Source organism: Lipotes vexillifer, unplaced genomic scaffold, assembly GCF_000442215.2.
Source record: "Lipotes vexillifer unplaced genomic scaffold, Lipotes_vexillifer_v1.1 scaffold1012, whole genome shotgun sequence".
In the NCBI taxonomy this organism is placed as follows: domain Eukaryota; kingdom Metazoa; phylum Chordata; class Mammalia; order Artiodactyla; family Lipotidae; genus Lipotes; species Lipotes vexillifer.
The window spans coordinates 915,720-937,248 of NW_006775534.1; the positions used below are offsets into that span (position 1 = coordinate 915,720).

The window sequence follows — 21,529 nt, forward strand, 5'->3', positions numbered from 1 at the left end:
CTTCCCGGACCGGGGCACGAACCCGTGTCCCCTGCATCGGCAGGCGGACTCTCAACCGCTGCGCCACCAGCGAAGCCCCCTCGTTAAGTTTTTAAGCCATAAGAATTAATATCCAATAATTACATATATCTATCTGTCTGTAAAAAGAAGCTCTAGAAACTGAAACATATTCCATTACAAATAGGTTCTAACTAATATAATTCTTTGGTCAAAAGATATAATTCTGATAATGCAACAATATAGAGTTAACATGTCTTATTTTAGACAAAATATGACTACCTACACACACTGAGATGTACTTTAGCAAAACAGACTATACAAAAACCTGTATTTTTTTCTTCACATATATCAAACCTTACACAAAGATGTTAAGATTTAAAATAGATGTCTCAAACAATTTCCTTCAGATTCAAAAGTTACTTGCAATCAGGCTAAATGTTCATAACTGGCATATACATGTCTAAAAGATATTAAAAATGCATCAACCTTTTCCACTATGATGAGGTCTCCAACTTGTATGTCTGAACTCTGAACTTGCACTTTACCTTAAAAGAAAGAAGAAGCATAATCAACTCAAGGAAGTAACAGCGCATCAGAGTTAAACTTTCAGTTGACCAATAATACTTTAGAAATAACTTTGGGAGAAAAAAATAACACTTTAGAAATTTATCTATACTTACACTTTCAAAATAAATTTATTTCAGATAGACACAGCCACTGAAAATTTACTTCTAGTGAACTCCCCAATACAATGAACTATCCCCCAATAAAAGACGTGCGAGAGTGGGGAAGAGGGTTCCATCTGGAAAGTTCTTCCCACATCTGCCATTATTTCAGGTCTGAGTCAAGTTACAGATGATCAAAAATATCACTAAATAAAATAATTGGATGACTGAAGCTGAGCAGCATGGAGATGTAAAATCCTTACATTAATGTTGTGGAGGCACTGATTGGCACATAACTGACAGAAAAGAGAAACGAAGAAAATTACATGTAAAATCACCCTCCACTAGTAGCTTTACAGACACAGGTCAGGACTGAAAACTAAGGTCTAGAGATTTACACAGAAAGTGATGCTTCCACATGGTATACTGTGTAAATTCTTAAACTGTCTCTCTAGTATCTAGTGCACTGTAATCATTTACAAAATCTAACACACAACATCTACATCATGTTAGTGCCACAGAGAGAAGGGGAGAAGCTGGCGTGGACAATGGGAGACACCGTCCTGAAGCAGCAACAAGACTTGGTTCAGCTCTCGCTCCCTGTGTCTCCTCCCGCCCTGCCTCCCTTCGCCCCTCTGTTTCTCTCCCTCCTTCCCTCTCTCCCCACCTCCCTACCTTGGTCTCCCTCCCTCTGCCCATCTCCCTTTTGAACCCAGCAACAGCCTTATGGATCTGCCTTTACATTTTTGTAACTACTGTTTTGACATGGGAAAAGGTCCACTTCTTTTACATTCAGTTTATTCTGAAAGCTAACAGAACAAGAGCTAAGTTCATACTACATGATCAAACACTAACATTACCAGTCATTACACTGACTTTTAGACCAACTCAACTTATTATAAAGCCTTATTTCCTAAATACCTCTTAAAGCAGCTGAGTTTCAATAGAACCATACCAGTTCCTAACAATTTGTTTTGAGGATATCAAAAAGTTTTGTAAATATTATATTTTTGCTGTTATATTTTTCCATGTTCCTCAATTATACAATAAATACATAAGGGCTGGAGTAACTTTTCAGGGGGGAGATGAAGCTACTTTTTATTCATATTATAAAATAGCAAAGTTCTTTAGAATTGCATGTGAAGCAAATCCTACGATATTTTCTTGTGATAAGTGTACATCAATTAGTAGCCAAAAAACATACTTGCAAAAGAATGTCTACTTTAAATCTTTTTTTTCAGTTGGTCACTTCAAGCTTCAGGTCTGTACTCCCACTATTATGTTTTTTATAGCTAAGCATCAGGCAGTAAAGACATGTTGCTTATCTCATACTCCCTGAGCCTGAACTCGGCAGAATTCCTGTCTTATCATTTAATTTTATTTTCTCTCCTACTCTCCAATCCACTTTTCCTTCCTTCTGCTTTTTTACATTTTAATAGACACATTTTAAAAAGAGAGAAAAAGAAATGGTTGCAGTCATAAGATACAGTAAATGTAAATAATTTTAAACTATTTTGAAACAAAAACGCATCCTTTTTTGACTCCTTAATCAAGACCTTACATTTCTGAGAGATTTATTATTCTCTCACATGGTAATAGACACAATTTATATTTAATAGACTTTAATTTTTTTTTTTTTTTTTTTTTTTTTTTGCGGTACGCGGGCCTCTCACTGCTGTGGCCTCTCCCATTGCGGAGCACAGGCTCCGAACGCGCAGGCCCAGTGGCCACGGCGCACGGGCCCAGCCGCTCCGCGGCATGCAGGATCCTCCCGGACCGGGGCATGAACCCGTGTCCCCCTCGTCGGCAGGCGGACTCCCAACCACTGTGCCACCAGGGAAGCCCCAATAGCCTTTAATTTTTAAGGCATTAATTGTGATCACTATTCACTTCTATGGAACTTACTAGCAATTACATGTTTAAGTAAAACAGTTTATGGTAAAATGCACTGTTGAAAGTTCTCAACTCTTACACAATATTACAACATGAACAAAATACGAGAAGGCTAAACACAGCACAGTGTCAAATCAGTATGATAATCTGCCTCACTTATCTGTTCAAAGTACACATGTCTAAATTTTGAAGAACTGGTCAAATTGTTCAACAGTTCTGAATTCTCCAATAATTCTGATCTTGTGTTCAGGGGACTGCCTGCACTTCCTTTACAGTCTTTGTCACATGAACTCATGGACTTCTTCTCTGTTCTCTTTCCCAAAGAACAGCGAAGGCATCGGACAGAAAAGATGGAGGAAAGCCACCCACTCCCCATGCACCTGTCCAGCAATGACAGCCCAGCATCATGACCTTCCGCAGCCTAATCTGCAGAGTCCACGCCTCCACTAATGGTTTGATTTCTGGCCACCCCTTGTGAGCTGAACTGACAGCTGATCCTAGCTAGCAACATACTAATATCAGAGTTGGAACAGACTGGTAACAAGAGATATTCCTTAAGTTTTACAAGTCACAGCACATAGAAGACACACAACGGCCACCTGCTCTCACAAACCAATGGAACCATCAACAACACAAAGTGTTTACTGAATGGGCATTTAAAATTTAGTAACTTCAGCGCTACACTTGATAGAAGCAAGTTCTAAATATAGTAACAAAGATACTTCAATGTGTACACCAGTATTTAAACCTAGTGACAGTATTCCTTAAAAATATCCTACTCCATTTACTGTCAAGTACGTACTCAGGAAGTCGTACCTTACCAGCCTTTCTCTTTTGATGAAACAGTGAATAGTGACTATTACCAAGTAAGGTAACAGCAGTCCTTTCCTCTCTCTAAACTACTGCAGGTAAATCCTTCCATTAAATCCCTCTTCTAGCAATAAGCGTTCCCTGCCACTATGCCTCAAACGTATGGTGGCTTATGTGCGCCTTCTCACGGGAGCCAAACATTTAGCTCACTTGCCCCATGAACCAAGTTTTATTGGCTCCTCCGAAGACAGATCAAGACTCACTCCAAGAGCCACTCTTCTTCCTGCAGAGTGTCTAACCACACGCCCTGTCTACCACTCTCATTGCCACGCGTCAGCATCACCTGTAGAAACAAGACACAACTAAACGGTCGCCACTGATATTATTTTCCGAATTCACCATAATTCCAAACAAACTAGTTGAAAAATTAAGAATTATGTTCATCCTCACCCCAAACCCTCCATTACTGGACAATTACTTAGAAGATAATCAAATTTGCAGCATGTATACACATTCTTCACAGCTGATCTCAAATTAACTTTCTGGCTTTACCTACTGTCTGCTTCCCTTTGCTCCTGCTCTATCTTAGTCTGGCACCTTATCCGACAACCGTGTGAGGCCCTTGCTTATTCTTACAGGTTCTCTGCACTTGCTGCTCCTTTGGACTGAAATCCCTCCCTCCCCAGACCTCCTTAACTGCACAGCAAATAAAACCCCATGAAGCCTTCTGTAACCTGTATAAGCATCAGCAGGATTTTATACACACTGCTACACAATGTGCTTAAAATGTTATAATGCTATAAATATTCAAACACCTGAGTGTCTACCAAATTTCAGATCCTGTGCACTTTTAGGACATTTAGTTTGTTCTTCGCAAATGCATATCCAAACTTAACCCATTTTAAAAGAAAAGAAGGAGTTGATAACCATTCTACTCCTAATCAGTTAAAATGGGCCAAATGCTGGAATGGATTAAAGAGAGCATAACCATAAAAACCACATCTAACTAGACACAGACATCACCAAATAAGGATGAAAAGGTATTAATTACTTACTTCCCAACAAAACACACACAAGGAGATAAGAGTAACAGATAATTAAGCAACTTTTTAGAAAAGCACTTGATCGCATATAAGGAGCCCTCGAGAAGGTCACTTCGGATTAACAGGTATTGCTTCCTGGGCAGACCACCACCCGTGAAATCAGCAGGTTATTGGGCTTGTCTTCATTATTTGGGTGGGAATGGCATTCTCCCCCAACTCTCTCACCATTTTAAATGGGTGTGGAGGTAGGAGCCTAACTTAAAACAGATTATGAAGCGAAGTGGGTAGTTGGGAAATAAGTTTTATACTATACTATATTATATTATATCACATCATATTATACTAAGAGAGAGGCCTATACTCTGAAAAAAACCCAAACTATTGCTGAGAGAAATTTTAAAACACCTAAATAAAGGAAGAGATATACCTCATTCATGGATCAGAAGACTTAATGCTATTAAAAAGTCAATTCTCCCCCAAATTTATCTATAGATTCAATGCAATCCCAATCAAAATCCCAGCAGGCTTTTTTTTTCTTTTTTTGCAGTACGCGGGCCTCTCACTGTTGTGGCCTCTCCCGTTGCGGAGCACAGGCTCCGGATGCGCAAGCTCAGTGGCCATGGCTCAAGGGCCCAGCCGCTCTGCGGCATGTGGGATCTTCCCGGACCGGGGCACGAGCCCACGTCCCCTGCATTGGCAGGCGGACCCTCAACCACTGAGCCACCAGGGAAGCCCTCAGCAGGCTTTTTTGAAACAAACTGATTCTAAAAGTCACATGGAGGGACTCCCCTGGTGGCGCAGTGGCTAAGTGTCTGCCTGCCCTGCCGGTGCAGGGGACACAGGTACGAGCCCTGGTCCTGGAAGACCCTGCATGCCACGGAGCAACTAAGCCCGTGAGCCACGACTACTGAGCCTGAGCTCTGGGGCCCGCGAGCCACAGCTACTGAGCCCACGTGCCACAACTACTGAAGCCCGCACGCCTAGAGCCCATGCTCCGCAACAGGAGAGGCCACCGCAATGGAAAGCCTGCGCACCGCAGCGAGTAGTCCCCGCTCACTGCAACTAGAGAAAGTCCACATGTGGCAACAAAGAACCAACACAGCCAAAAGTAATAAATAAATAAAGAAATTTATAAAAGTCACATGGAAATACAAAGGATCTAGTCTAGCCAAAACAACTCTTAAAAAGGAAAAACAAACTTGGAGGGCAAACGCTACTGCTTTCAAGAATTATTATGAAACAACAGTAATCAAAAGACCATTGTTTTAGCATAAAGAGAGACAAACAGATCAACAGAGTGAAGAGAGAGTCTAGAAATAAACCCACACATGAAAGACAACTAACTGTTGACAGAAGTGTAAGCCAATGTGCTGGTAAAGGGATCACTTTTTCAAAAGCTGGTGCTAGAAACGACGACACGCACACCTTGTACCAATACAAAACTTTACTCAAAAGACCTGTCATATAATGCAAATCCTAAAACTAAAAAACCTCTAGAAGAAGAAACATCAGAGAAATAAATGTAACAGAAAATCTTTGTGAACTTGAGTTTACGCAAAGAGTTCTCAGATAGGACACCAAAAGCACAATCATAAAAGAAAAAACTGATACATTGGACTTCATCAACTAGAACATCAAAGGGGCAAGGAACAGCACAACGGTGTAAGATCAATGAACTGGCGGTTGAAAAATAGCCGGAGGAAGGTGCAAGAGAGAATAAGCTACAAAGATAAGAAGGACTCTAATTCCAGGTCAAGTGGCCCCAAGATTATGGGAGAAAAACAGCAAACATTTAGGAGAGTTGCAGGGGAAGCAGGACCCTCAGAGAAGAGCCACATTTTAATGAAAGCAAGAAGGCACATTCAGAGGAGTCTGATGATGGAAAGGTTCAGGTGATGAAGAAACCAGAATTCCAAAGGCACAGTGTAAAAAGGGCAATGCTAAGAATGAAGATGTACAGAATCTCGTGGTGATTAAAACGCAGAAGAAGAAGAGTGATTTTAAAGTCTGAGACACGAACAAAAATGAAGGTCCCGTGAGGCTAGTCCTGGGGTACACAGGCCGAGACTGCACTCAGGCTGAGAGGCCCGGGGAGCCCAGGACCCCATCTTTACCCCGGCTGAAGCTGGGCAGGGCACAGGCTTCCCCTTGACCTCAGCTGACGAAGTTGAGGGTGCCAGAGGAAGTCAGGATTAACTCAAGGGCACGTGGACACCCTTCCCCCAGTACAGGCCGGGGACATAAGTGGGAACAAAATGGGCAGCTTATATTCTAGCAAGATTAAGTAAGGCAGAGTGAAATAAAATGCAACAACAAATAGACTGTATAATTACAGACTAGGAAATAAGAAAAAAAAAAAGAAATACTACAGCCTGGGGGTGAGAATTATAAAGCATCTTGCCAAAAGTAACCAATTTTCACTCTTAAAAACATTCACTAGCAATAACCAATGTATTATTTAATAACATTCTTAAGCAACAACAAAAAATTAAGATGCTCAAATTAAACACAATCAATTCTTTTTCCTCTACTATCAGTAAAAAAAGAGCTGGAATAGCTTTCAGAGGAATACTGGAATAATGAAATACTACACTACGATAAGAAATATTTAAAGATAAAACACTGAATGTTATTCACCGGATAAACTATATTAGCCTCTTACTGGCTAAGGGAGTCCGAGCTATCTATACAAGTTGCCAAGGGAGACTCCAGGGGCTGTCAGAGGAGGCTATCAGGCAGGCTTTATAGCCAGCCAGAGCACATGCTTTTGCCTAAAGCTATATGCAGAACCAAACACTGAAATAAGTATCAACAGTAATTCACTGCATTCACCAGATAAAAGATTTTGCATAAAATCACAATAGTTTGAAAATTTTAATAAGTATCTCAAACGTTAGATATTTTACCAACTAACAGATACAAATAGAAATTATATGGTATCAATAAAGAGAGGACACACTCCAAAGTGTTCATTAAACCCTCTGCTGTTTGCATAAAATAAATTTCTATTCTGTTTCCTATAGTTACACAGGATTCTTAAATATCTATCAAAGGTGAAGATACAAAATACTGTTAATATGAATGGTTCATAATTAACAAGTTCTAAGACTCTCAATCACTAAAATCAGAAACAGTACAAAAAAAGCAGTCTCCCTCTACCATGGACTCACCCCACGGACAAACCCCAAATGTCCTACCTGAGTGTGTACGGTCATGTTACTATGGAGAGAGGTGTGAGCAAACCTAGCTCAAGACAGTCCCTGGTCTCTCTTTTCCGCTAACGTTTACATAACCCACACGACAGTGGTTTACTTCTCAATCCACCTACGTGTGGAGACTTCGAGACAGTGAAGAAATCCACAGATGGAGGCGGCAAGACAGCTGTGAGGCTGCCGGAGGGCCAGGGGTCACTGGCCTAAGTCACGAGCAGACAGAAAGTTTCCCAGGACTCTTATATTTAGAGCGTTTCATGCTTCTCAGAGAACACAAGAAAACAATGAAAATAACTGGTGGAGGGAGGGGAGGAGGGAGGAACGGAGAGGTTTCCCAAGATACCAGAATGTACTGTAAAGGAACATTTAAAACTGGTATGGGACTGGCATGGAAATTTGGATGAATCAGTGGAAGAACACAGAAACTAGAGGAAAGGGCCAAAACAAAGATCTAACATATTTCTCAAAGATCTGAGAGAAGTTAGTAACTTCAATAACTGGTTTTAAAGTAACTAACTGACCATTTGAGAAAAAAAAGTCAGATCCCTTCTCCATATAATACATACTTTTACATGTGAAATTGCAAACGGGGTAAAAATTCAAGTACAGGGCTTCCCTGGTGGCGCAGTGGTTGAGAGTCCGCCTGCCGATGCAGGGGACATGGGTTCGTGTCCTGGTCCGGGAAGATCCCACATGCCGAGGAGCGGCTGGGCCCGTGAGCCATGGCCGCTGAGTCTGCACGTCTGGAGCCTGTGCTCCACAACGGGAAAGGCCACAACAGTGAGAGGCCCGCGTACCGCAAAAAAAAAAAAAAAGGCTTCCCTGGTGGTGCAGTAGTTGAGAATCCGCCTGCCAGTGCAGGGGACACGGGTTCGATCCCTGGTCCAGGAAGATCCCACATGCCACAGAGCAACTAAGCCCGTGCGCCACAACTAGTGAGCATGTGCTCTAGAGCCCGCGAGCCACAACTACTGAGCCCGCATGCTGCAACTACTGAAGCCCGCGCGCCTAGAACCCGTGCTCCACAATGAGAGAAGCCACCACAATGAGAGAAGCCACCGCAATGAGAAGCCCATGCACCGCAACGAAGAGTAGCCCCCGCTCGCCACAACTAGAGAAAGCCCGCGCACAGCAACGAAGACCCAACACAACCATAACTAAATAAATTAAATAAATAAATCTTTTAAAATTAAAAGAAATAAAATAAAATAGTCACATAATATATTGGTATTGAATGGACTTCCTAAGATGGAGGTAAAAACCACAAAGGAAAAGGATCAGAAGATATGCCTACATGAAAAATATAAATTTATCTACATCTTTAAAAAAATGAAAAAATTAGGGCTTTCCTGGTGGTGCAGTGGTTGGGAGTCCGCCTGCCGATGCAGGGGGCGTGGGTTCGTGCCCTGGTCCGGGAGGGTCCTGTGTGCCGTGGAGCGGCTGGGCCCGTGAGCCATGGCCGCTGAGCCTGCGCATCCAGAGCCGGTGCTCCACGACGGGAGAGGCCACAGCAGTGAGAGGCCCACGTACAGCAAAAAAAAAAAAAAAAAAAAAAAAAAAAAAAAAAATTAAACAAGATAAAAGTATTTGCCACATGTGATAAATTTATCTTAGTAGAGAAATTATAAGGTAAAGATGAACATAGGAACAACGGGGGAATAAACTTCCATAAAGGATAAGAAACAAACAGTGAAGTGTTAAAAGATAAATAGCAAGCAAACACAATGAGACCATTTTTCACCAAACTGGAAATTTTAAAAAACGTGTGGCTGGGAGTCCAGTCATTAAAGGTAACCAGCACAGTAATGCCAGTCACTAGAGGGAAGCAGAGGATGCTACCAGCATCCAGACATACACGAAATGCCCATCTGTGTGAGAAGGTACCCTGTGCAAGCAAGTAATTTTTAAAGTTATGTCTCATGGGTTCCAGGCCCTAATCTCCAAACAATGCAATAAAAAATGTTAAATGCTTAATATCATGAAGAAATGAATTCATACAGGTCCTCTTAGGGTGACCTAAGAAAAAATACCAGTTATGCAGATAATGAGTATGTACATCCACTCTTGCCTATCTATCCAGTCCTGAGGATACGTGTCCACCATGATACAGCCTCAGAGAACCAATAAATGAGGGAGTGTATGTAAAGTGTTTGTGCCTGACATATAGTAATGGATTGATAAATGTTACTTAGAGTAAAAATGCAATATGTATGCTGAATATTCTGGAATGAGCATTGGAAGAGAGTATTTTATTTTATTTTATTTTTTTTTAACATCTTTATTGGGGTATAATTGCTTTACAATGGTGTTAGTTTCTGCTTTATAACAGAGTGAATCAGTTATACATATACATATGGAAGAGAGTATTTTAAAATGCTGCTCAGACCACAGACAAGAAAGATGACTTAGTGAAAGCAACATATTGCACAGACAATATGTAAAAGGCACTAACAAGGGATTTTAAAATCTCTTGATTTTCAAGGAATGATTATTACTGACCAATGGAGTCAATTTCACTAAAAGATGACAAAATTTCATTCGACATTCCATAAAAATCTTTTTAGCATAAAAAAAAACAGAGTAAAGCCCGGAGATGGAAACAACCTAAGTGCCCATCATCAGATGAATGGATAAAGAAGATGTGGCACATGTATACAATGGAATATTACTCAGCCATAAAAAGAAACAAAACTGAGCTATTTGTAATGAGGTGGATAGATCTAGAGTCTGTCATACAGAGTGAAGTAAGTCAGAAAGAGAAAGACAAATACCGTATGCTAACACATATATATGGAATTTAAGAAAAAAAATGTCATGAAGAACCTAGGGGTAAGACAGGAATAAAGACACAGACCTACTGGAGAACGGACCTGAGGATATGGGGAGGGGGAAGGGTGAGCTGTGACACAGCGAGAGAGGCATGGACATATATACACTAACAAACGTAAGGTAGATAGCTAGTGGGAAGCAGCCACATAGCACAGGGATATCAGCTTGGTGCTTTGTGACCGCCTGGAGGGGTGGGATAGGGAGGGTGGGAGGGCGGGTGACGCAAGAGGGAAGAGATATGGGAACATATGTACACGTATAACTGATTCACTTTGTTATAAAGCAGAAACTAACACACCATTGTAAAGCAATTATACCCCAATAAAGATGTTAACAAGTGTGGGACAACACAGTGTTGTTAATATGAATCAAAGATGCTAAAATACACAGGAATAAAGAATGTCTATACTCTGCACAGATAAGGTTCCTTTTTGGCAAGGAAACTGGACCACAGGAGACATGTAAATATGCAAATGTTCTCTCTCACATTCTCTCAAACACACACAAATACACACACACACACACACACACACGAACACACAAACACAAGTACTTTACATAAGGCTCAAGTCACAGACATTTTTCTCTCTCTCCTATGTTTGAATACTTGAAAACATGTTAAACGACAAAACGCCAGAACTAGTAAAAGAAATAACTAAGGGACTTCCCTGGTGGCACACTGGTTAAGAATCCACCTGCCAACGCAGGGGACACAGGTTCGATCCCTGGTCCAGGAAGATTCCACATGCCGCAGAGCAACTAAGCCCGTGCACCACAACTACTGAGCCTGTGCTCTAGAGCCCACGAGCCACAACTACTGAAGCCTGCGGGCCTAGAGCCCGTGCTCCGCAACAAGAGAGGCCACTGCGATGAGAAGCCCCCGCTCGCCCGCCGCAACTAGAGAAAGCCCGCGTGCAGCAAAGAAGACCCAACGCGGCCAAAAATAAATAAATAAAAATAAATAAATTTATTAAAAAATAAAAAAGAAATAACTAAGATATACTGGAAAATAATCATCACGAGCCGTATGAAGGACCCAGCAGCACAAAATTAATTCAAGTTTCATTTCTAAATGTCAACTTCCATGTTAGCTTTAGGTTTAAATTTGGGAAATACACTAATAGTGGTTGACGTAACTTAGCCCTGCTGAGATCCGGCGGCTGATGAAAACACAAACGAAGACTTCTGAATTGATCCTATCTGCTAGAATACTGACTGCATGAGCTCTTTAAAAAGCTTAGTTCAGGACTTATCCATATTTGAATTTCATCAAGTTATCACGGTACCCAACACATAGTGGGTACTTAGTAAATATCTGTGGAAATGAATTGTGAACTAGCCATCTGGATGATTACAAACAAGGTATACAATCTATACATGACTCCCTAGCAACAAGGGAAAAAAACCGCATTGTTTCCAAGAATCAGAATGGCCACACAATTCAAACTCTTTGCAAAAGCTGCCAAGAAGTAGGAAAATCTATTTTATTTTCTCTTCCTTGCCTCTGCCTCTGGTGCTATTCACTAGGAGATAATGAATAGTACAAGTAGTCATAAAGAGAAAGGAAGGAAGGTAGCAGCAACAGGTATGGAAAATTCCCACACAAGAAAAGCAACTTATCAGGCAATGAAATAAAGAGCAAACTAAAAATCATTCAGTGTTCACTAAGGTCATATGCCAGAGTTAAAATATTCTCTGCTTCCAAACACAGAACCTTCAAGTCGTTAGCATATTTAACAGTGGAAGTGGCTTTCCTTTTCAAAAGAAAAAAATAACAACACAGAACATTTTCTCAGTGTATTTCTACAAAAATGTGCTTGAGAACTCTAAATATAAAAAGTTCACATGCTGTAAAATGATACAACAAACTACAATAAATCACAGAAAGAAATCAATGCCATTCAAAAAATAAATTTTAAACTATACTCAATAATAAGCTACACATGCTTATCAATCATTTACATCAGAATAACCAGCCACAAAGCAATGTGCCACAGCTGAAAGAACACTGAATTTGAGGTCAGAGGGTCCAGGTTCAAATACGAACTCTGCCAAGAAGGATGGCAACTTAGGGCAAATTATTTAGCATGAGTTTCAGGCTTCTCATCGTCACTGGAGACCACACCAGCCACCCCTGGGCGGTGGTTATGTGAATGAGCACAGGGAAAGTGCTCTGACACACACGGAAGTCCAAAAGAGCATCTGTTGCTACCGACATCTATCTACATGGGAAATGTCGACTTCTCAGATCATAGGCAATGAGGATCAATTTTTTTAAAAAAACGTGAATTTTCACTTGCATTTGAAATGAAACCACTGAAATTGTTTTTAGAGTATTTTGAATTCAAACATTATAGAACTGTAAAAGACATATACCAGTCTGTCTTCCTCATCATTTTATACTATTTTAGGTGAAAATGACATAAAGTCAGCCACTTTAAGGTAAATGATTCAGTGGCACTTAGTACATTCACAGTATTGTGCAACCAACTCTATCAAGTTCCAAAACATGTTCATCACCACAAAAGAACCTCATACCCATTAAGCAGCTGCCATTCCCTACTTCCCCAGGCCACGGCAACCACAATCTACATTCTATATCTATTAACTTACCTCTTAAGCATATTTCAAAAGAATGACGTCATACAACATATGACCTTTAGTGTCTGGCTTCTCTTACAAAGCATAGTATTTTCAGGGTTCATTCACATTCTATCATGTATCAGCATTTCATTAATTGTTATAGCTAAATAATATCCCAATATCCCAATGTATGAAGAGACCATAATTTGTTTATCCATCCACCCACTGATGGACATCTGGACCGTCATCACCACCTTTTGGCAATTGTATACAGTGCCGTGATAACAGGGGTATATGTGTATTTGTGTTTGAGTCCCTATTTTTAATTCTAAATTTATCTGGGAATATCTTAATTTCGCCTTCATTTTTGAGTGATAGTTTTACTAGCATAGAATTTTCTGCTGACGGTTTCTCCTTTTCCAACTTTAAAAACATCACCCCACTTCCCCCTGCAGATGGCTCCTCACCTCACTGAGGACCCCTTGCATGTGCTAAGCCGCCTCTCTTGCCGTTTGCAGGGTGTGCTCTTGGTCCTGGGGTTTCAACTGTTTGATGGTAATGTGTCTTAGTGTGGATCTCTGCATTTATCCTTCTGGGGTTCAGTGCACTTCCTGAATGTGTAGATTTGCGTCTTTTCTCAAATTCGGGGAGTTAATGGCCATTATTCTTTCAAGTATTCTCTCTGTGCTCTCTCTCCTCTCCTTCTAAGATGCCCATCACATGTACCTTAGTACACTTGATGCTCCCCCACAAGTCTCTTAGGATCTGTTTATTTTTCTTCATTCTACTTCTTGCTCCTCAGACTGGATAATTTCAAGTGGTCTAGGTTCAAGCTCACTGATTCTTTCTTCTGCCACAGCTCAAATCTGCTACTGAAACTCTCTAGTGAGTTTCTCTCTTCATCTATTGTACTTTTCAGCACCAGAATTTCTTACTTCTTTTTTTAAAACTTACATACCTTTACTGATATTCTCCATCTGTTAACATCTCATTCTGGTACCTTTTAGCAATTTGTCCATTGTTTGCCTTAGCTTCCTGAACATATCTGAGGCGGATGACGTCGTGTTTGTCTAGCAAGTCCAATGTCTGGGCTTCCTCAGAGACAATTTTTGTTAATTTCTTCTGTGAATGGGCTACACTTTCTTTGCATGCTTTGTAATTTTTTGTGGAAAAGTGGGCATTTTGAGTATTATAATCTGGTAACCCAGGAAATGAGCTATTTCCCCCCTCTTCTGGGTTTGTTTTGCTGCTTGGTATATGCTATAGCCATGTATATTTAGTGACTTTTCTAAACTATTTTTGTGAAGCATGTATTCTTTGTTACATATGGTGACAAAGAGGGAGGGAGGGAGGGAGGGAAGGAGGGAGGGAGGGAGGAAAGAAGACAGAAAGGAAGAACAGCCTCTTCCAGCCTTTGCAGACTGTGGCTCTGCTGGGGACCCCGTCGCTTAGCCTGGCTGTTAATAACTCTGCCTCAGCCTTCGCTTCCGCCTGTCCTGAGCCTAGAAACTGGTCAGAAGCAAAAGACCTTCTCAGGCCTTTTCTGAGCTTGCATCCAGCTCTGGCCTTGAATGTAGCTTTCAAAATTCCCCGAGCAAACAGGGGCACTTTGGATTCTCTCGCATCTTTTCCTGCCTGGAAGGGACACTCTCGTGTGTGAACCCCAACTAATCTTTGCCTGGCTACTCCGGCTGTACCCGAGCCTTACACAAGAAGAAACGCCTGCAGCTTTTCAGCCTTCCTGCCCTGAATTCCAGGTTAGGTGAAAGACAGGCGAGTGAACTGGGTCAGTCCTTCAAGTAGCCCCCAGACAGGTTAGACAGACAGACACAAAACTTTGCAATCTCGTCCTGCTCTGTGCCCTCCAGGGCCGGGTCCAGAGCCCAGACTGGGAACATGGCTGCTGCTGTCTTCCAGGCGGCTGCCGGGACAGGGAGCAGGTGGAGCAAAGGCAGGTGAAAATACCAAAAGGCTTTCCTACGATTTTTAGGAGGCCTTTACCTGGATGCTGTAAACTTTGACTGTTTCCAGAGTTCTGACGAAGTTAGCTCTGCCACTTTCTGCTTGATTTGTTGAGCTGCGTACTCTGTCATTTTTGCTAACATCACCTCACCGTTTATTTGTGAATGATACAATTCGTGCCCAGAAACAAATCTCTGCTCAGCCCAAATTCCACAACACAAAACAATTTCACACATAAGCCAGAACCTACACTGTATTCCAAAACAGACAAACCGAAGTCACACCTAATCCACGTGGCCACCCTGCGGATTCTTTTCCGCAGAGCTAAAGCTTACCCTATTTTCCACAACACCTTTCCTCTACCATGCCAACACTTGAAGCATTAAAGCTTTTTAATAATTAATTTTTCAATTAAATTGAGAAAGAACAGTCTTTTCAACAAATGATACTGGGGTAACTTGTTGTTCACATGCAAAAGGATGAGAAGCCACATCACATACAAAATACAAAATGAAAATGGGTCAAGACCTGAACGTAAGAGCTAAAACTATAAAACCCCTAGAAGAAAATACAGAAGTAAATCGTTGTAACTTTGGGTTGGCAAACTGTTCCTTAGATACAACCCCAAAACATAAGCAACAAAAAGAAAAAAACAGATGAACTCGGACTTCATGAAAATTAAAAACTTTTGTGTATCAGGGGACACCATCAAGAAAGAAAAAATACAACCCACAGTATGAGACAATATAGTTCCAAATCATATATATCTAACATGGGACTTAAATCCAGAATATACAAAGAACTCCCACAGCTCAACAATTAAAACAGGTAACTCAGTTTAAAAGCAGGCAAAGAATGTGAATAAACATTTCTCCAGAGAAGATATACTAATGGCCAGAAAGCACATGAAAAGACGTTTAACATCATTAGTCATTAGGGAAATGCAAACCGAAGACACAGTGAGATACCACTTCACACCCACTAGGATGGCTACGGTCAAAAAGAGAGACAAGTGTTGTTGAAGATGTGGAGAAACTGGAACCCTCTCACGTTGCTGGTGGAAACGTAAAATGGTGCAGCCAATTACGAAAATAGTTTGGCAATTCCTCAAAAACACGGAATTACTGTACAATCCAGTAATTTCATGCCTAGGTATATATACAAAAGGAATAAAAACAATGTTCACACAAAACTTGTACACAAATGTTCACAGCAGCATTATTTATAATGGCCTAAAAGTGGAAACAACCCAAATGTCCATCCATATGATACATCATACAGTAGAATATCACCTGGCAACAAGAAGACGCTAAGTACTGGTATATGCTGCAACATGAATGCACCTTGAAAACATGATGCCAAGTGTCAGAAAACAGTGACAATAGGCCACACACTACATGACTCTATCTATATGAAATGTTTGGAACAGGCAAATCCATAGAGATAGAAAGTAGATCAGCGGTTGCCTGGGGCTGGAGTGGGATAGGGAAGCGGCAAGAATGGGAAATGCCTGCTAACAGATATTCAGAGCTTCTTTCTAGAATGTTAAAAACGTTCTGAAATTAGATGGTGGTGATGTTTTCACAACTCTGTGAATACACCCAAAACTATTGAACTGTATATTTTAAATGGATGAATTTTATGTTATGTGAAAATACCCCAATAAAGCATAAAAACACTTTTTGGACAATTAAAAAATAATAATAATTCATTGTACAAATGTCCATGTATAAACAGAAGACATAAACTCCACTCTAAACCTCTCCATTTTTAAACAGGCTCTGAGTCATTATGAATATCCATTTAGTTTTTAACTGTCACTTTCTACTGTCATAATGCTTACCTGTAATAGCTTCACCCACTCTCTCCCTAATACATTGCTCCTTTTCTACAATGGACTGAAAAACCAAATAAACAACTCTCAAGAACATAAACTGGGCGAGGGTTAAAGCCTTACATGAACGTTACAGGGAGATCGGTGCATATCAGTTACCACTTTGGACCATGACATTTGTTTCGGATGCTCAAAGCCCTCTTCCTTAAGTATAGTTTAAGGCCAAGATACCAGATGTCTGACCTCAATGACTGTGTTTAAGATATAAAGCAAAGAGAGACTTTAGAGGAAGTGATAACTACCCTTCACAGACAATGTGTACACGCCAGTTGAGTTTCACGTGTCTCTAGTACACGTGCATTATATACAAACTGTAACAGAGCGCACTCTAAAACTATTAATATTTATGTATATGTATGTGTGCATGCATGTGTTTAAGGGTTTGTATATATATTAATATTCATAAACACATACATCCAAGCATCTAGAGAATGAATAAAAAGCTACCCTGAAATTATATGCATTATATTATTATAAGAAAATTAATTAGACAACACACAACCGCATAATACTATTTTCAGTAACAAAATTAAGACGTGTTTTCTTACATTTATGTTAATTCTAAAATGATGATTATATTAAACAATGGTAAACTGAATTAAAAGTGTCTTGCTCACCTCTTACTGTAAGCTTGCTGTATAGTTGTGAATTCACTTCCTTGTCTCGCTGAAAACGCCGAAATTCATCAATTGCTTCCCTCATGATAGTAACAGCCAAGACAAACCCCTTTAAACAAAATAAAACAAAGTATTTGAGAAACCTGGACTTCAACAAAAAGGGAAAATTCTTTTACTGTTTAGCTTTACTTTTTTTCGTTCAATTTATATTAGTTGTAAAATATACAATAATTGAAAAGAAAAAAGACAAAAAGTAACAAACACTACAAAAGGAACATAGTAATGCATAGTGAAAGATTTACAATTCTTACTATACCCCAGAAAACTTAAAAAATTCACACCTTAATATGTACTTCAAGCTAAACACCAGAAAATATTTAATAACCCAAAGAAAAAGAAATTAATCTTCAATAAACCCATGAATTATATTTAGAACACTCAGGCATTCAAATATCACATTAACAAAGACTGACATAAAAATCTTATGTCACTCAAATCTCTCTGATAGAATAAAAGCACGTAGGAACACAAAACAATTCCCATACATGACACTTACACATCCACCTCCTTACATCAAGCATTAATGCAAGTGCATTTGAGAGCACAGCTATGGCCATAGTGCTCTTCTTCTCTCATTTTGTTAAGCAAAACCCTGAACAGATGAGTTTGATTCTATCGAAATAAAACTTCTGTATACTTGTAATCTATTGTGAAATCTGTTACTAACACATGGCTAACGTCCATCTTTTTTAAAGGCTACACACGTATTTTCTGACACACAATACAAGAATATTCTTCAAGTCAAGTTCCCTATGATTAAAGAGAGACCTCTTCAGTAGGCTTCATTTTAATGACAAACATGCTCCAGCGTACCACGTAAATTACACAACACTGGATGAATTTCCATTGAAAGTACAATAATCTCTTATTCCAGGTTTATTGTTTTTGGTTTTTTTTTTTAATTAAAAGAACACCTTTGTTTATTGACACTGAAATTTAAATTTTATATAATTTTTATATGTCATAGCATATTATTCTGCTTTTGATGCTTTTCAAACATTTAAAGTTTAAAAGCCATTCTTAGCTTTCAGGCTGTACAAAACAGAGGGAGGTCCAGATTTGGCCCATGATTTGCCATCCCTGCTTTTATTTATTTATTTTTAATTTAATTAACTGATTTATTTACTTATGGCTGCGTTGGGTCTTCGTTGCTGCGCCGGCTTTCTCTAGTTGCGGCGAGCAGGGGCTACTCTTCATTGCGGTGCACGGGCTTCTCATTGCGGTGGCCTCTCTTGTTGCAGAGCACGGGCTCTAGGTGTGCGGGCTTCAGTAGTTGTGGCACGCAGACTCAGTAGTTGTGGCTCATGGGCTCTAGAGTGCAGGCTCAGTAGTTGTGGCGCACGGGCTTAGTTGCTCCGTGGCATGTGGCGTCTTCCCGGACAAGGGCTCGAACCCGTGTCCCCTGCATTGGCAGGCGGATTCTTAACCGCTGTGCCACCAGGGAAGTCCACCATCCCGCTTTTATTGTTTTATATTTTTTAAATTAATTTTTATTGGAATACAGGTGATTTACAATGTTGTATTAGTTTCTACCGTACAGCAAAGTGAATCAGCTGTACATAGGTTTTTTTCTGTCTAACCAATAGGCTAAAGTAAGTAGGCCTCCGGAGAATGTTTCTTGTGTTTACTGAAGTGCAGTCCTCTTTAAGCAGTTGTGCCTGACGGCTGGTATGAGGCTCCAGGCTCAGTGCACATGGCCCAGTTCTCCACTCACCCAGTAGCCTTCAGTCTTGACGTTCATGGTACAGGCACCACCTGTAAGCAGCGTCACTACTGCTCTCTGACTCTCAGTGTCATCACGGATCACCACCTGCTGACTGTGCTTCCCAACACGCCTGAGGCCTGGACCACTCTCAGCGGCGATGTGGGAGCCTGGCCCAGGCCCGCTTGGTTCTCACGGCCACCATCACTACTGGGCCAGCCTCCCACCTCTAGCCTCATTCCCCTCAAAGTCATCCCTCCACAGAGTTCCCAAAGTACCTTCTGCAATATAAATTTGACAAATATGTGGCAAAATCCTCCTCCAGGGATGGGCCCCATCAATTCACTGCCTGAAACCTCAACAGTCCCCGCTGTTTACGCTCCTTCGCTAAAGCACAGCCTTAAGGACAGACCTCTAGCCTCATGGCCCACTCAGTGCCGCTTTTATCCTCCAACGCCAGGACACTATCAGCAGTCTCCTGCAACAGCATGACACCTCCCATCCGGTCTTTGCCAGTGTCTTTCCAGTGGCTGCTAAAAGCACTATTTTAAGAAGTATTCCAAAGCTACTCTTGGAATCAGAAAGAGAAGCCATGAACAGCAGTTGCCAGTGGGCCCCACCCACAGAGAGGAAGAGGCAGGCACGGCACGTGCCAGGGATTTGCCATCACCGCCTGAAGACAGCTGACGATGGGCAGAGCGTGACCCTCACGTAGCAGGACCTTTAGCACACATTTTTTTTTAGTAACAGTTTTGTTCAGATTAATTCACATACCCTAAAATGCTTTTAAAGCATGCATGTCACTTGTTTAGTTTATTTACAGAGCTGTGCCTCTGTCACCACCATCGAGTTCTAGAGCATATTTATTTATTTATTTTATCACCCCGAAAAGAAACCCCAACAGCAACCAGTCCCCATTCCCCCTCCGGTCCCCGCCCTGGAAACCACTAATCTACCTTCCGTCTCTGTGGATTTGCCTATTACGGGTGATTCGGTAACCTCGACGTTTAGCTTCCTGACAAGCTGCCAAACTGTTTTCTAAAGCGAGTACACCAATTTTCATGTGTTTATTGCCCATGTGTATATCTTCTTTGGAGAAATGTTAATTCAGATCCTACAGCCACTTTAAAACTGGGTCAACTTATCTTTAAATTGTTAAGTTGGAAGAGCCCTTTATATCATTCTGGATACAAGTGCCTTGTCAAATATGTGACCTACAAATATGATGTTACAAACACTTTCTCCCATTCTGGATTATCGTTTTACTTTCTTGATGGTGTCCTCTGATGCACAGAAGTTTTTAGTTTTGATGAAGTCCAACTTACTCAAGTTTTTTCTCTTGTCACTTGGGCTTTTAAGTGTCCAAGATCACAAAGATTTACTTCCATGCTTTCTTCTAGGAGTCCTACAGTTTCAGCTTCATTTAGGTCTATGATCCATTTTAAGTGACGTTTTGTGTGTGCTATGGTAGGGGTCCAACTTCATTCCCTCCCACGTGCTGTCCAAACGTCCCAGCACCATCTGTTGGAGACTACTCTTTCTCAATTGAACCGTCTTGGTACCTTGTTGAAAATCCATTTGTCATAAATGTTTATGTCTGGACTCACCATTGTATCCTTTGATCTACATACCTATCCTTCTACCAGTACCACATTCTCTTCATTACTACAGCTCTGTAAGAAGTTTCAAACGGGGAAGTGTGAGTCCTACGACTTTGACCGACTTTTCTAGGTTGTTTTGGCTACCCTGGGACCCTGCCACTGCTGCATGCATTTTAGAATCAGCTTGTCAATGCCTCTGCAAAAGAAGCCAAATGGGATTTTGATTCGGATGCGCTGAATCTGTAGATCAGTTTGGAGGTCCTGTCAATGTAATACTAAGTCTTTCGATTCTTGAATGTGAGGCGACTTTCCATTTACCTAGATCTTAATTTTTTTCAAAAATGTTTTATAGTTTTTGATATGCACTTTAGCTAAACCTATTCGTTTTTTTTTCTTTTTGATGCTGTTATAAACAGAATTGTTATCCTAATTCCATTTTCAGATGATCATTGCTAGCGTATAGAAATACAAATGATTTCTGTGTATTTATCTTGTACCCTACAGCTCACTAACTTGTTCCAATATTTTTGTGTGTGCATGGATTCCTTAGATTTTCCTACATACAAGATCATGCCATCTGCGAATAGAGACAGATAGCTTTTCTTCTTTTCCATCTAGATGCCTCCTATTTCTTTTTCTTGCCTAACTGCACTATTCA

At 40.7% G+C, this 21,529-nt stretch overlaps 1 protein-coding gene across 1 annotated transcript in view; it reads right to left on the bottom strand.

Moving 5' to 3' along the window:
• The window catches only part of ATP9B (ATPase phospholipid transporting 9B), a 225,279-nt gene that overhangs the window by 171,998 nt on the left and 31,752 nt on the right, over positions 1-21,529 (bottom strand). Inside the window, exons 5-6 of the mRNA XM_007449962.1 lie at positions 17,509-17,617; positions 487-545 (exon numbers count right to left, since the gene is read on the bottom strand). Of these exons, the coding sequence (XP_007450024.1) occupies positions 487-545; positions 17,509-17,617 (168 nt within the window). The remainder of the gene's footprint in view (positions 1-486; positions 546-17,508; positions 17,618-21,529) is intronic.